This window comes from Coloeus monedula, assembly GCF_965178545.1.
Source record: "Coloeus monedula genome assembly, chromosome: Z".
NCBI lineage: Eukaryota > Metazoa > Chordata > Aves > Passeriformes > Corvidae > Coloeus > Coloeus monedula.
The window spans coordinates 62434366-62450887 of record NC_138822.1 but is presented as its reverse complement, the minus strand read 5'-3'; the positions used below and the strand labels follow the sequence as shown (position 1 = coordinate 62450887).

Genomic DNA, 16522 nt, shown 5'->3' with positions numbered 1-16522 from the left:
GTAGGTGACCCTATGGTGAGGTGTGACAAATTTGTTCATTCTTTTTTAAACAAAACAATTTGCAGAATACAGGTCTTCATTGTCTGAAAAAGTAATTCATTGTCTGGCAGAAGTAATACCCTTTATTTTTTTTTTAGCTTTTGCATTGCTACAATACATAGCACTTGATATGAACAAAGCCAGGTGATTCTTCCAAAATGTGTTTTCTTTTCAGGTGGTACCGAGCCCCAGAACTATTGTTTGGGGCTAGAATGTATGGTGTTGGTGTTGATATGTGGGCTGTTGGTTGTATTTTAGCTGAATTGCTCCTCAGAGTAAGTATTGAAATGTAAGCATTTTGTATTTGCCCTTCCGTGCATAATGGCTTTTTATGTGGGTTTCTTCTTTCCTGCTAGCAGGTTAGCAGGCTAGAAGACAAGCTAGAAGAAACTTCCAAAAGCTTGTTAACTGTAATGAAAGTGGTTTTTTTGGAATAGACTGAGGTTTCAAGAACATCACAAGCACTGGCAGTCTTTAAAAACAGCTGGGTAAAATAGTTGCAACAAACTGTCACAGTCTTGCCTTGGAAGAAGCCAAGTAGGTAACGCTAGCAGTCCACAGACATCTATTTTGGTTCATTATCCTTCTAGAAATGTAATATCACAGATGCCATACATGGGCTGTCCCTTATACTCTGTCCCTCAGTTATAATCACCGGTACCTTAATTGTGGGTTTATTTGTAGTGAATGAAAGAGTAATCTTTTTCTAAACTGCAGTTGGTTGACAATACTGGAATGAAGCTGAGGGTTAATATCAGGATAATCCTATGGCACTTCTGAGTGTGGTACACAGATGTAATGGTACTTGAGTATTTTCCATGGAAGTAGAATGTTTATTATACAGCTCTTTGGAGAAGACATGAAAGTGTGAGGGGACCAGTGGAGGGCTGGGGCACAGACACAGCTGAAGGCATGAAGTAGCCTGCAGCATAATTTATCTTCCATGATTAAGTAGCTTCTGCTTGGTTTCTGCACCTTACTTAGAATGTTTTTGTGGCCATATCATAACCAGACTGGAGAGCTTTCTGTGTGAAAACACCTTGAAAGAAACCTTTCGCCTTGATTGGTCACACCAAATAGGTGTGCTGGTTCAATTTGATTGGCAATTCAGACATAGAAATGTACAGTGGTTCTTTAAGTAGCCCTGGTGATGTGTACATAAATATGCATTAGACCTGCTAAAGTTGAATACATTTAAGCAAAGTTAAAAAAGCAAATAACTCTTGAATTCAGTTGATTCTTTGGTTTGTCACAAAACAGAAAGTGTATTATGGTTCAGTTTTTATCACTGTGATATTTTGAAATGTGTGTGTCCTTTTTCAGGACAAGGCAACTTTTGGGAGCTTTTAATGAAAGCAGTGTGTATTCAAGGGGCTTTTGTGGTGCTGAAATGAAGTTTGCTGTCTACTAGGAATATTCATTGTGGTGTTTCTGTCCTAATTAATACAACAGTTCCTCTAAGTCTTCATAAATTTGCTTTGGTCACCAAGTGTCTTTTTACTTGCATTGTGTGCCTGATATGCTAGCTACAAGTTGGACAGCAGATATCCCCTTTTCAGTCTTCTTCTTTGCTTAAATGAGATGTGACACTGATCAGACAGTTTTCTGTCCTAGTGGGTCTCTACTCTCCCTCACGCTTTCATTTCATTTCATAAGGCTAACTTGTGCAATCCAGAGAACAGGTGGTGAAAAGATCGCCATGACCAACTGACTTTAAGCTGACAACTGAGATATAAAATATTTTCTGTTTAGTTATTTTACATTAATGTGGTTGTGGTCTAATCTTCTGTTTCAGCTGTCTGCTGTCAAGTCAATGATATCAAGCCTGGGTTCAGGAAACCTTCAGAATCTATTTGGGCATGACTAGAATGCCTCAAATATCCAGTGTACCTTTTTGTGGGGAGATGGTATACAGAGGGCTTTTGCCTTGCAGTTGTGAGGTATCACTCAAAGCTTCTTTCTGAAATTGAAGTTCAGAAGTTAATTCAATCAAATGCCGTGTCCTTCTCCCAGGTTCCTTTTTTGCCTGGAGACTCTGATCTTGACCAGCTGACAAGGATATTTGAAACACTGGGCACTCCTACAGAAGAACAGTGGCCTGTGAGTCTTTTTGTTTAACAGACTGACATTGCATTTACTTGCTACTCTCTATTTTAGCTCTTGAAATTAAATGGTTATACCAGAATACTTGGGTAGATTTACAGAAGGCAGTTGCATCTCATGAAGCAGCTGAGATTTGTTGTTTCTCTTGGCAAACCACTGGTCAATAGCAACAGTAACAGCACTTGATTTCTTTCTGTGTGCCCCGTTTCCTATGGCTACTGGTGTGAGGTTATTGTTGCTGATTAATGTTTTTGAGATACTTATTTAATTAGCGTGCTTTAACCTAGAAGGCTTTAATCACTTGCAGAAGTAGGAACCATTTGTAGGGACCTAAGTTGGACTGGGTAAATTACAGTTTGGGGATAGTGAGAAACACAGACCAACAGCTTTAAGGATAAACAATGTCCTCAACAATGGTCCTGTAACAAATACAAATTAGTAGTACAGTTATCTGAGATGACAGCAAATTGGGTAATACCAGGCCAAACTTATTGTCGGGCCACGCAATGACCTACCTAACCATGGTTATTAAACAGACTGACTGGAAGTGGGACATAATGTCTGATGAGCAACTTGTATCAGCTGACAGGCACATGGAGTCCTGAATTCCCTGATCATGCTGTTGTGTTTTGTTGTTGAGTTGTGGAAGCACTTGCTGGACTTGTTCACGTCTGCTCCCTCTCCGTGCAGCTTTTTCTTAGTGTAAATGGTCCTGGAATGATATGGTATGTGATGACAAAATGGATCTGTAGCAAAATGGAGAAATGCTGTGTGAGGCACTGCTAGCCCCACACAATTCTGATATTGCTCCAGGATTCTAAATACAAAACATGAAAGTTTTTGCAATGACGTTTCTGCTTCCTTTGGAGAGGAAGATGTAAGATACAGGTGGGGAAAAGAGAGAATAGGACATTGGCTAACACAACTAAGATGATGCATTCCCAAGTTCATTTCCAAACACATACATTTTAATAATTGAAATCTTTACTATTAAGATGATAACTGATTAAACACATTTTTGACCTAGTGTCAGTATTTTCTTTTACTTGGACAAACTTGAAGTGTGACAACTAGGGGTTTAAATACTTAAAACATTACTAAAGTATTATGTTTGGGTAATTGTTACAATTATCTGTGTAATTTTTATGCTAGAATGTGAACACAGTGGTATTGATTTCATACCTACTGAACAAAAGAGTATGCAGTTAATCTTTTGTTTAACTTCTTGGTGCATATTTTCCTTCCCTCCTCCCATTGCCCAAATAAAGTTTCAGTTGTGCATTTAAAATCAAAATGCACACGATATTCAGCTAACTTTTATTAATGTAGAGAAAGTGAAAACTGACTCTTAGGTGAATCTTTTCCCTCCCACCATGTCAGTTCATTAAAGGAAGTTGTATTTCATTTTTCTGACCCAGTCTAAAATTCTTTCATGCTTCCTTTAGCAGTTTTTCTTTTTGAACTGGTCACAACTAAAGCAAGGGAAGGACAGATCATTTGGAAAGGGAAAGTGTGAAACAACTGTAACAGTTATTAAAAAAAAAAAGCTTTTATGACCTACTATCCCTACATTTATTTTATTTCACTGACCAAGTATTAGCAAGGTGTTTTGAAAGATGAATTGCTTCTGCTGAAAGACAGCCATATGAAGTTCCCTTTCTGTGAAAAGCTGAACTCCTTCTAAGGGAAAAACACACATTTCATTTTTGGTCTTTGTAGGGGATGACAAGTCTTCCAGATTATGTCACATTTAAGCCTTTCCCTGGAATGCCACTTCAACATATCTTCAGTGCAGCTGGTGATGATCTGCTCAATCTTCTTCAAGGCTTATTCACTTTTAATCCTAACACTAGAGTTACAGCTACTCAGGTATAGTACATTTGGGTCATCTCCTAATGTCCATTAACCTACTGTTAATATCACATAAATGTGTTTTGAAGCCAATAAGCCAAGTTTGAAATGAAACATCACATTAATTACTAGAAACATAATCCCAGTGTTTTATAGAGAGAACTTGTGGGAAACACAAAAGGTGGAAAAGCTCTTAGGTGTGAGAAAAAAGCAGGTTTCAGAAATAAAGCAAAAGAATTTAGGAATCAGCTCCGGCTGCAAAAACTTGAAGATAGAAGAAGATACAATTATATAGCAAGCAAGGACATTAAAACAATGATTAGAGTTTCTAGGTTTGGCTGGGATAAGTTTTGAAATTGCAAAAACTATGCTTAGCAAGATAGATAAGTTTAAGCCTAATAATGGAATATTGTGCATTATTATATAAGGCATAACAAGCAAGTATTGTGTACAACAGCTGTACGTGCGTTACTGAAGATTGGTTAAAACAGTTGTCTGTAAATTTTAGAAGCATGCTATTGGTAAAAAGCTTTTAAGAATGCTTTGTAGCAAGGAAGTCTTTGGCTGCCTGTGATGACATGAGCCTTGTACCATCTCTTGTGTCTCAACTTTGTATATGAGACTGATGCCGGAATAAAATAATAAAAAGGCTCCTGGAATGTCTGTCCAGGCTCCCCATCTCATTTGCTCACCGAAAACTCCAACAAGAACTCTGAAAGGCATGGGTAATGCTAACTGATCATCTCCATTCCCAGTGTAAAGTGAAGGTAGACAACTAAAAGGTGTATGAGCCATGACCTTCCAACAGTCATATTTGACATGCTAAATTCAGTCACCTAAAACTTGAAGGTTAAGTTTTAACATAGGTTATCTTATTCCCTGGGTTTGAAAGGTTTTCCTCCTTACTTCATCCAGTCTCTTCTTCAATATCATTTAAACTTTTATGGTACTTTTTAAACATAAAATTCTGTGGTGATTTAAACCATCATTCTTATCTAATTATCCTTTTCCATTATACTTTCAATTTCACTACTCCCTGATGAGGAGAAATGAAGGACTTAGAAGAAAAATCTTGCAGAATATTCTAGTTCAGCATACTGATTTCTGTGATGAGGAATATATACCAGTTGGCAGTTTGAAAACTGTATTTCTGATACTTCACACTGATAAGGAAGCATGCAAGAAACAGCTGTCCCCTTAGGTCCAGGACTCCCTCATTGCTGGTTGGACACAGCAGATCTGAATCCAGAGATTAGTGCATGTGTTATGTATCTTTCTACTAGAAGATTTTTTCAGAGCACATTCAGGCTGTTTTGGCCACCATCTTTAAGAACATTCAGTGTAAGTTTCCAGATAATTAGTTCTGCTATGCTTGGGACACCACTGTAGTAGTTCATATGAATGAAGTAATTTTTAGGTCATATTGTAGGATAGTGACTTGAATGTATGTTACTTTTCTAGTCTAAACTTTTCATTGACAATGCCGCAGTTTAAGACAGGAAATAGCTTGTGCTAAATGTGTTGGTTTGATTTATAGCTGACATTGAATATCATGTAACTGGCATTAGAAGGAGTATGATTACCTAAGAGACAGCCATTTTTTGTTAACCACACTTCATGGTTCCTAAAATTTAAAGTAAGGTATGTAATTCCACTACATGAAACCAACCTTGCTGTGGCTAGTGTTTGTCTTCTGCTCTAATACAACTGATGTCTTCCTCACAGTTTAGAGTAGAAACAGCACAGTTAAAGAAATATGGGGGAAAGACCCATCTTAAAAGCTAACAAAACAGCTGGTGTCCAGATCCTAAATGTGATCAAGACTTCAGATATATTCCTTTAATTTTTCTTTATTCCTACTTTCTTCTTTATCCTCATCTCATCTATTCAGAATGTAAGCTTTTCATAGCTAGAAGCTGCTTACACAAGACTTTTTCAAAATAATCTAGTTTTGTCAGGATGTCTGAGCACTAGTTAAAAATAAGAGTACACAATTATCCCTTACTTTACAGGTCCAGGTGGGGTGGACAGTAATTGAGAACACAATCTCTATTTGCCCCAAGGCCACCCTGTAGTATAAAAGTTTTCAAGTAGTTTTTAAGTCCCAATTGCAAGTGCTTTGTTTCTCTGTAACCTCTTTATAAATGTTGTTTTGGCACTTCATACTAATTACTTGGTTCTTTTTCTTCCATTATCATTAAGGCATTGAAACAGAAGTATTTTAGTAACCGACCAGGACCTACTCCAGGAAATCAGCTGCCAAGACCCAACTGTCCTGCAGAAGCTGCAAAGGAGCAACAAAATGCACTTTTAAATTTAAAAAGGAAAAGAATAGAAGGAATAGATCAAGGTAACTTCCTAATATGTCACCAGTTTTAAATAGGAGCTATGTGCTCAGAGAGAATGGAATGCTTCCAGTGTTTCAGAAGAAAAACTCTCTGAATGAACTAATTCCCTGGGTACTGGCTGATGCCCTTTGGTTTGGGGTCAGAATTACTTAGTTCTGTGTTCTAACAGAATTAGCACAAAACAGGCTCTTCTTTGATGCTTAGGAGTCTATTTGAAGAAATACCGTATTCCGTTAATATCTGTAATGGAGAGTGGTACTGCCCAGTAAATTATAGGCTGTTATGATGAACCTTTTTTTTTCCTGAGACATCTTACTCAGGTGGAAGTAATTTAACTTCACAGCACTTAAAAAAAAAAGAGTCTGAAACATAGTGTGATACTCTGTAAAATGATAGGCTGGAGAGTGTAGATCAGATTCAGAAGAGAGATTTCTGCTCACTCTCTCTTAAGGTAAGGAAGTTAACTGTTGAGAACACTCTGGGTAAGGAACATTAAGCGCACTTCTGTGACCCACCTCCAGTCTCCTCCAAGCGGTATCATGTATTTCATATCTTTGTGGAAAGAAAAGTGCTCAGGACTCAAGACCTATATCTGACATTAAATTACTAAGGCCTTCTATAAGGGAGGCAAATACTGATTCTTAAACTCAGAGTTGGTCTTCTGAAATATGCTAGATATAAGCTGTCAGGTTAGCATCAGCCTTTTGTTATTGCCAGTATGAGACAGTTTTAATATGAGTGACTTTTTTTTTTTTTGGAATGGAGCTACTTCGATTAAAGTGCATTTCGTCTTGAGTTCAGAGCACAGCTACCTTATTAGGGTTTAACTTACTTTTTAGGCACTTTGAATTGTTGTTTCTAAGTCTTTGTCAAATTAGAAGTAAAATACATTAGGTTCACTACCTTAAGATTTCAATCTCAAAAAAAAAAATGCAATCAGCTGACTACTTGCACACTGTTTTCTGACCCCAGTACTATGGGTCACCTGACATGTGGGAACTTGGCAAGTTACGATAGCGTAGGCAATTAATTTATGCATTTTAGTTCCTTTTCCAAAGATCATATGAGGATTTGTGTTTAGTGTTTTGGAGAATATGCCCTAAAATGTGCCTGTTAACTAAAGGACAGGAAAAAGAGAGAAATGCTTCCTTGATTTCTGTGACTTAATGATTTGAATTTGTGCTTTTGACAATGAGCAGAGTTTCCAGAGCTGTAGCAAGCTAGAACAATAATTGCTTTAACATCTGTCCAAAAGTCTTATCCTCAACAAGAGGAAATCATGCTTGTGTGTAAATGCTAGGAGTTCTTTGGCTATAAATGAGGCATTAAGGAAGTCAGCATTATTTTTTGAGACCTTTGAGCATTGGTATAAAAAGCAATATAATTTCTACCAGGAAATGGAGACATGGTGTATTTTCTAATGTGGATTTTCCATAATGTTCTGTTACTACCTTAGCTGGGCTGACAGAACCAGAAGGTTTCAAAGGTAGTTCCTCTAGTGCCAACAAACGTTAAAGGAGAGAGCCAGTGATAGAGCTAGCAAATCTGCTGCCCTGGATTTCATTTGCTATTCTTACATGGCATTACCATCTAAATTTAAAATTTGAATAGTGGTTTGGAAGAATAATCCTCCAAGTCTTGGTTTAAATGAAATTTGAAGGACAGCATGTTTTTATTGCTATAGCGGGTGGAATGTGCAAATGTAATTTCAGAGAAAAATAAGTTGCATTTCCTGAAATTTTTAGAGTGGCCTGTGCTTGCATCCTGCAGAGAACATTTCTTTCCTCTAGCCCTGTTGAGGCAGCACTCCAGAACTTGGCAGAATAGACTGCATGCTTGCTGATGGGTATCCTCCTCTAAAATATTGGCACCAGGAGCTGACTGCTAGGATAAAGATTTATGCTGTCCCCATGTGTGCCGCTTTTCCACAAGAACAAGCCCCTGTAGGCTGTGGGGCATATTCACCAAATTTAAGTACTTCTCAGAAAACAGCCTCTATTCTCAGGGGAAAACTATCACTAGATGGATGACTGCCTGTGAAAAGTATTAAGCATGCATGCTTTATATCTACTGCTACCACTTCTTTCTGATCAGTGAGGTTTGTGGAGACTCTGATTCTGTGATGACATCACTGCCCATCTCTTCCCTGGCACTTAACCAAAAGTAGCGCTGCTTCCCCAGAACACCTATTTCTAGTCCTATTAATATGCATTCTTACAGAGCTGTAGGTACACAAAACAGGGATTATAAAAGATGATGCACTAAATTTTTTCCTATGTTAATTCAGCATAAGGAATCTATCTAATATCAAAACTATTGGTTTGGGAAAAAAACGAAAACATTCTATTAATACCTAAGATTAAGAATTTGTCCTGGATTTGACAGCACGTAAGAAAAATCCTTAAGAGTGTGTGTGTGTGTGGTGGGACAGGGTTAAGCCTTAGAACAGCTTGCTCTTCTTAGGTTTCAAAGTAGAATTAAGTGGTTAGTTTTTCATATCAGCAGTTGGCTAGTTAGCTTTTTATATGAACAAAGAAAAATATTTACATGTATCCTAAATGTGGTTAATACTTAATTACAGAATTTGTTACTTTTGGAATACACATATTGATTCAAGTGAGCTTTGATTCTGGCAGTCTTTCAGAGATCTTGTTAGAAAATGTCATCATGTACTGCCATTGTCATAAACAGCATTTAGAAGCTAAGAGTAGATGTATCTTGAGAATGGTATCAAACCTTGGGAGGGGGCTGGACCTCTATGCTTTGCTAACAATGTGATTTACACTTTTCAGGATTACCAAAAAAACTGATTTTTTGATTGCTGTGGATGATGGATGAAAATGAGGGAAAATGCCCTGAGTGCCAGCCATTGATAAAACGTTTTGGTAGCTGCTGAATGGTTATTTTTTCATATTTACATATTTAAAATATGAATTTATAATTTCCTTACTGAAACTAAAGTTTCATTAACCCTTCTTTTTACAATAAAAACTTTATTGAGAAAAAAAGAAGATTCCTTTATCTGGTTTACTGTCTTGTTCCTTTGAGTCATGCTCTGAGGCAATAACTGTCAAAACTGCTCGCAGGCTACAGGTGTACACAGACTAATTTTGCAGAACCTCTGTGCTGAATCACATGCTATCCTCTACAGATGTATATCCTAAGGGGGAAAGCTACAAATAACACTTTCTTCTCACATGCAGCTTAGATAAATGTATGACTGTCTTCCAGACCTATAATAAAAATGTATTCCTGTAAGGAAAGGGTAGGATGGTTTTTGTTCCAGTTAATAGGTTCAAGTATTAACAAATGAGTTTGCATATGCTCTCTCAGCAGTCATACATTAAGACTTCTCCAAAGACACATCTACTGCTTTGAAAACAATATGATGTGCAGATTGAATATGAATTGTTTGGAGGGCTTTTTTTCGTATTCCAGTCTTCCAGGAGAAGTTACCTGAGAACATAGAAATGCTGTTTCCTTCACAGCCTTGAAGATTGCAGTAAGAGATAGAGGAGGGAGATCCAGCTGGGGAAACTATACTGTACTAGTCCTCCTGTCAGCCTGCCTCTGTTGAACAATCCATAGTGCAGACACTGGACTCAGCTTTGCCTGAATTCCAGCATGCAGAAGTAGCAAAGTTTCTGCGGGGTAATTGAATTTCTGCAGTGGAGAGAACCAAGCCTACCTATGCTGTTGCTGCATGTTAACTGTGTGCCTACTGCTGTTGTGCAGTGGATCTCAGGGATACCTGCTGAGCTGTTGTCATCTTTCTGCCTCTGAACCACATTCAGGATTCTCTTTTCTACTTTTGTAGCAAGTGTAGTAGTGAGGCTTGTAGAGGAACAGCAGCCATCATCTTGCTTGTGTGTTCCTTCATTTTGCTGCTGCTTGAGCTTATGTAAAGGCTGGCCTTGTAAGGGAGAAGAGTTAGTAGTTTCCCAGTAGTCTACTGTGTTCTGTATTGGTTTTTGGCAGTTGAAAAGTAAGCAAATTTCCTAAGATCTAACTGACAGTGTAGAGAAAAGTTTTACCCATTAACATTAGTTATATAAGTTTTTATTTTTTGTTTGATTAATCAAACATCATTCTCCTCATTGCAGGCTAGAGGATTAAGATAACTACAGTGCTACATCTCACTGGCACAGGTTCAAAAATATGTTAATCTGAATAGGGTAGAGGGATTTAGGAGTACTGTAAACTTTTTCGCATTAGCTTATTTAGCACATCTTTCTGACTGGTCCTAAAAGCTTGGAAACCTTCAGCCCCTAAAACAAATAGTCACTGAAAAATGCAGTATCCCAGCTCTTGTGTGTAACAGGTAAGGTTTGCATGACAGTGACAATGTTAATTTTGTCAGTTCTGCTTTGGGAGTAACACCATTTCCTTCTTGTAAAGAGCTGTATCTGTCTAGACAATACTCTTCCCTGAAGGAAATCTTTTCCACTAGAACAAGTACCAATCCTCTGAGCTCCTACTGGCAAAAGTTCTAGAGTAGGTACCAAGTTAGATGGGCAGTCAGTGTATTAATGTACAGGGCACGGTTACTGTGCTCCGTAAGAGTCGGCTTTAAGTGTGATGTGCTCAGGCCTGAGCAGCAGGCCTCAGCCAGAGCTGACTTACAAGATGAATCCTGGGCATTATGTGACTAGCACCATCAGTATTGTTTAGCTAGAAATAGATGACCAAGATGCTTATGCTAGCTATTTATCACCAAACTGGCTGCTTTAGAAACTTTCACATAACCTTGTGCAATTATCTGCAAGAAATGTATCATTTTAAGAAACTTTCCCAAGGGGCATTAATAGAGGCCTGTTTGTAGGGTATTTTAGGGAAAACCCTCCCAGCCAAGGCTTGGGCTCTGGCCAAGCCCTGGCCCTAGATGGGTGGGAAGTATGCCATCAGACCCAAGTGCTTCACTTTGACTTGCTGATTCAGGCCTGTAAAAGCTGGAGCCCATTTCAGGGTGAATTTGGTGACCTCATCTATGAGTGGACACACCGTGTAGGATTTTCCCAATTGCCAGCAAGGGCTCTCCAGGTCCTCACTGTGAAATGGGGCTCCCCAGCAATTTTGGACTCTGGATGATGGTAAACTATTTAGGCAAGGGGTGATATATCTTTCTAAATCACTATCCTTTCTCTTGTGTAGTAATGATTAGTTGCATTAGCTTGCTTACTTTTGCATGTTGCTAAAGCTGAGTGTGTAGTAAGCTTATTGTTTTATTGAATGTATCATTTTACTTCTGTGTTGCCTTAATATTCATAGTAAAATAAGTTGTTCTTTCCATTGGTGTCTGTGTCCTTTAAATCGCCCCTGTCAGTTGGCAAAACAAAGTGAGAGGATATTTTGTGACCAAGACCATTGTCTTGTTTGTGTGTATGCCACAGCAGAGGCTCAAAAAGTGCAATTTTTTATATAATACAAGTTCAGGAGTTGTTTCCTTCCAGCTCCCACACAGCAATTTGGCATACTGTGCTCTGTATATACAGTTGGGGCCTGTTCTATACCATGAGTGTGTGCAGTAAGTCTTGTTTTCACTTGAGTTCAGCTGAGTTGTTTCAATTGAGTAGAGCTGACTGAAGCTGCCTGTGTCAGGGACTAAAATTGCCTTGCTCTTAGTGATGGTGTACACAGATAAAATGTATGTGCAGCACAGAGTAAGATAAGATTAGAGAAAGGATCAGCGCAATATTTTTCTTAATCTCAGCCTTTTGGATGGTTTGACTTAACTTTGTGACTTAGGTTAGAACTCTGGAAGAAATATTTGGGACTTGTGGTGAATACAATATGCAGTCATGCAATTAGTCATCTAAATACTGTTTAATTTGTGCCTTGGTTCGTTTGTAAGCTCTAAATCATGTTAATCATGCTTCAGCATTGACAATCTGTTTCTACTCACTTCAATTTACTGAATATACGTGATGGCTTTTACCATGAGACTTGATGGAGTTTGAGTGACTTCTATGCGTTGTACTGGTATTGTTTATATAATTGAACTAGAACATTGTTTTCTTCTTCCACCTTTCTACCACAATAAATGTAATAAAACTCATTGTGTGAGCACACCATACACAAAGGTACTCTCTGTTTTAAACAAAACTGATTTCCTTTTCTTGTAGATGCCATGATTACTTGTGGTAATCACATCCTCCTCTGTCTCCCTGGTTCTTGATTAATGCTAATGCTGTGTGATCCTAGCAGCCTTTTTGTTTTGACAAAGAGGGTTCAGAGCTGAGTTGTAACATAGAGTTGTTTTGCGTTTTTGGTATTCTTCTATACATGGTGTGGCCTTGCCTTGATGCGCTGCAGGCAGCACTGCCAATTCTTTCTTTTTACCAGTCATCCTTGGCTTTTGTTACTGTTCTTTGTCTCTTGAATGCATGTGCACTGCTCACTTAGCCATTTCTTCTGGTGCACAAATGTTTATGCTCCATGTGCTCCAGTGTAATGATTCTTCTACAGAGCAGGTTTCACCTGCGACCTTTTAATACTCCAGGAGAAGGAAGGGGTCATTACAAAAGAGGCTGTTACTGGGTCTGTTTTTCTTTTAATCCCTCTTCTCCCCCTTGTATTTTATACTCAGATATGTCAGCTTTGTCTCTGAGTTAAGCTATTCTCTCCATTCTCTTTATTACAGGATAAACCAGGGATACGTCTGCATATGATTTATCAGGTTGAAATAGAAAAACTTCTCAGAGAGCTGAACAGAGTGTTTTGAACACTTTTGGCAGGGTGTATTTTGACATACACCTTGTTGATATCCAGTAGTGCAATTGGCTGTGGAAAAGACCTGCACGGCTGCAGTCTCTTTTGGCTCCAAAACTCAGCACTGCCTAGGAAAACCACCTGTTGATCCTAGTCTTCTGGAAGACCTTCTGGAAATTAGACTGATTCCTCCTGTAGCCCACCACTACCAGGAAGATTCTTGAAGCAGCTCTGGTCTTGCTAGTGAGAGAACTCTATTTGGCCAAACTTTTGATCACATAATGCCAATTTCTCATTTTCAGGTTTTCCTAAGTAGAGCTGTGATGCTATTGAACTGGACTCCTGTCATCTCTGTGTTCCATTCTAGTGTTTCCAATCTTTTTTTCTTCTTTGTTGGCAACTTATTCAGAAAATTTCTGTTTACTTCTTTTTAGAAACTTCTTTCAAATAAAAGGACAGGATGCTGGGGAGGGTTCTGTCTCTTTCTTCCAAAGAATCAAATCCATAGATTGGCAGGTCCTGCACAAGGATTTTTTGAGGGGCTTGCTTTGTGGACAGCACAGAGGCCATTAGCATTGTAACCATTTCTTCTTGTGCTGCCGGCTCAAATTGTGCCCCGCAAGTTTCATAGTAACAGTATTCGTTACTGTGATATAAGCAGAATGATCTGCAGAGCTGGAAGAAGATGAGGCACTTTACTCTTAATTAGAATGTGTTAGTGTTGTGTACTTTATTGCCTACCACAGGAGATTTATTCCTTTGGCACTGACAGTTACACAACAAATATCAAAGCTGTGCTTTGATTTGGGGAAATCTCTACTTTGGGCCCGGCTGGTAGGCAGGTACCCTCAAAAAATACTTATGCTGTCCTGCATGGACCTGTCATCTGCAAATTAATTATTTTTTTAAAAGAAAAAGTTCACTGTCAAAAAAAATTAACAGATAATTAATTATTGCAATCTGGCAGTCCTGAGGAAGTCTACTACTGAGCTGACAAATGTAAAACTGCCCTTTTCTTGTTACTCTAAATTTACCTGTAGGTTCAGGAGCTTCCTCTAGTGTTCCCACATCAGCATCCCAAGAAAGTCAGCAGTGCAGAAAGACAGTGCCTTTTTATATAAAGATGGTTTTCATCTTTATATATGATGGTAGAAACTGATTTTAATCTATCAGACTTAATTGCAGGAGTTGAAATACTGATTTACAACTGGCTTAGTTTTTCCTGCTGCTAGAGGCTGTGTGCAACAGAAAAATAAGGCAGGTGGTCAGATATAGTAACAACTGACTGACCTTAACCTAGCGCTTGCTTTTCTCTCTGCGAGTGATCACTCTGCAAGCTTCAAGTCCCTTGTAAGGATGGAGAACCAGGTTGTCTAGAAGCTTGAGTCTGTTTAACCTCATATTCTTGTAGAGCTGCTTTAGTAGACCCTCTATATTGACCTTATCTGGTAATTTGAGGATATGCAGGCTTCCCTTCTTCTATCTGTCACTCATTAACTCCATTAAGACTCAGTGCCTCCCAGCCAGCACCAGACTGCCTGCTGCTGGCTGGTTACCTGAGTGTCTGAAATGTGTAAATATGCTGGGATACACTGCTGTCTTCTTTTTACCCAGCACACTGTTTCCTCAGCATCACCAAAGTTAAATGTCCACGTCACTTGTTTCTAAGGTAAAGGTATTAGCTGTGATTGAAAATCTGAGACATCATGCAATGAAATTCTGAGTAGGAAGGAAATGCTGTGCTGCATCCAGTGGCAGGGGGCTTAGAAAGAACAGCATTTCTTAAGTGGCCTTTCATGTCATTGTGCTAGAAAGGGGCAATGAAGAGTGTGCAAATGCAGCACTGGGGAGTTCAGTGCAAAGCTGTGTAATGCCACACTTCTGTGCTTCACTTCTAAAAATTAACCTGCTCAGAAATGTGTAATTGATGCATTTCCGTAACAGACAATGCAGATTGTAATCCACTCTAACATTGGATTGGAAAAACAATTAAGCAACCAGTTTATTAAACTATCATTCTCAAAAGAAAGGTTCTTTAAGAAAATTTGCCTGGGAATACCAGCCTTGTGGGTTTTTTAATATTAAACTCTTCAAATGCTTTGCAATGCTTTCTTTCAAGTCCAGCAAGTTTCATTTGACCAGAATCTAACCAAATTTAAATACTTAAATGCATGGATAATTTTTTAGAAATCAGTAACTGCTACCAGTCAGAAAATATTTGTGTGAATTACAAAACACTAGTAAAGATATAGAGGAAGATACCACAATTTTGTGTTATGACCAACCCATTGTTCTGGAAGGGGTAGTTACATGTGTGTGTCAGGCCCCACATCCACTGACAGTCTCTGTGATCACCCTACCTCAGGGATTTATAGTTGCAGGCTGCTCTTGCCTTGCCCTGGCAGATCCTTGTGTGCTCACATTGCTGTTGTGGTTGCTTGCGGTGCCTCCCCAACCTCCATGCACAGTCATAAGGGTGATCATCCAGTCACAGCAGTAACAAGTACTGGGATATTCCAACTTTCTTTTTGTCAGGCCCACAGCTCGGACATACTGTGCTGTTCCAGCTGCTCCTGGCATGATTCTTAGGGTACGCTGGATTTTGGGAGATGTCCAAAGGCCAAGGCTTCTGGAAACCCTTGGCTACCTACAAGAATGTGGGAAGAAGTGGTCCATAATCCAGGTGTTGGTGCACATTTAGGAAAAAATGGAGAAAGTCATGCCTTTATTATGGTCTTTAGCCACCTAGACTGCATGACATAGATGGTCTTGCAGTGACCCACAAGTAAAACTGCAGGTGATGAGTAAGTTACTTCTGCTGCCTGCTCACACCTTTGCACAGTGCTTTCCTGTACTGAAATACCTTTTCCACGGGAAACAACTGTAGCAAACAGTAAGGTTATTGTTGGCTGTGTCAGAACTCCAATTGGGAATCTCAGTTGTGGTTTCCAGAGCATGTATGTGCACATGCGTAGACATTACTCCTCCTTCCCATAATCTTGTTTTTGCCTGTTGTCTTAACTACTAGGCTCAAGCAAAATACCTATTTTCTTAAAAAGCAATTTCAAGCCTTTTTTGTTTTAACAGGCATACAAATTCTAAATTTACAGAAGTGACCACCACAACATGTAATAATCTGGTTTGTTTTCTTTCTGCTTGCATTTACATTTGGAAAAAATCGCCATATTTCATTTCACCTGAAAAACAGTCAAGTGGCATATTTCTCCTCCTCACTGGATGCAGACTTTTTGTGCTCTTCATTTTGCCAATTGACACAAACCAAAAACGTTTAATTACAAAAAACTTGAAATTACATAACATTGAAAGCATTGTTCTGAGTTGTAGCTTTATTTCAGAAGATGTGAACAAAACAATGCAATTCCTAATATTCTTATCCTAAAATACACTGGGCTGCTTCATACTGAGGAAGCAGAGAGTCTTTGAGCATTCTTGGTAAGTTATGACTTCCCTGT

The 16522-nt window shown here is 38.7% G+C and overlaps 1 protein-coding gene across 4 annotated transcripts in view; it reads left to right on the top strand.

Moving 5' to 3' along the window:
- CDK7 (cyclin dependent kinase 7) overlaps positions 1–13317 on the top strand; it is a 31966-nt gene extending 18649 nt beyond the window's left edge. For 3 of the 4 annotated variants that reach the window (XM_082301408.1, XM_082301407.1, XM_082301405.1), the window contains 5 exons: positions 215–314; positions 2053–2139; positions 3862–4011; positions 6196–6343; positions 9134–9301. In XM_082301408.1, the coding sequence (XP_082157534.1) occupies positions 215–314; positions 2053–2139; positions 3862–4011; positions 6196–6343; positions 9134–9159 (511 nt within the window). In that variant the 3' untranslated portion in view covers positions 9160–9301. Of the gene's footprint in view, positions 1–214; positions 315–2052; positions 2140–3861; positions 4012–6195; positions 6344–9133; positions 9302–12981 lie in introns of those variants that run through there. The other variant, XM_082301406.1, reaches the window with a different exon arrangement.
- Positions 13318–16522: the final 3205 nt, after the last annotated feature.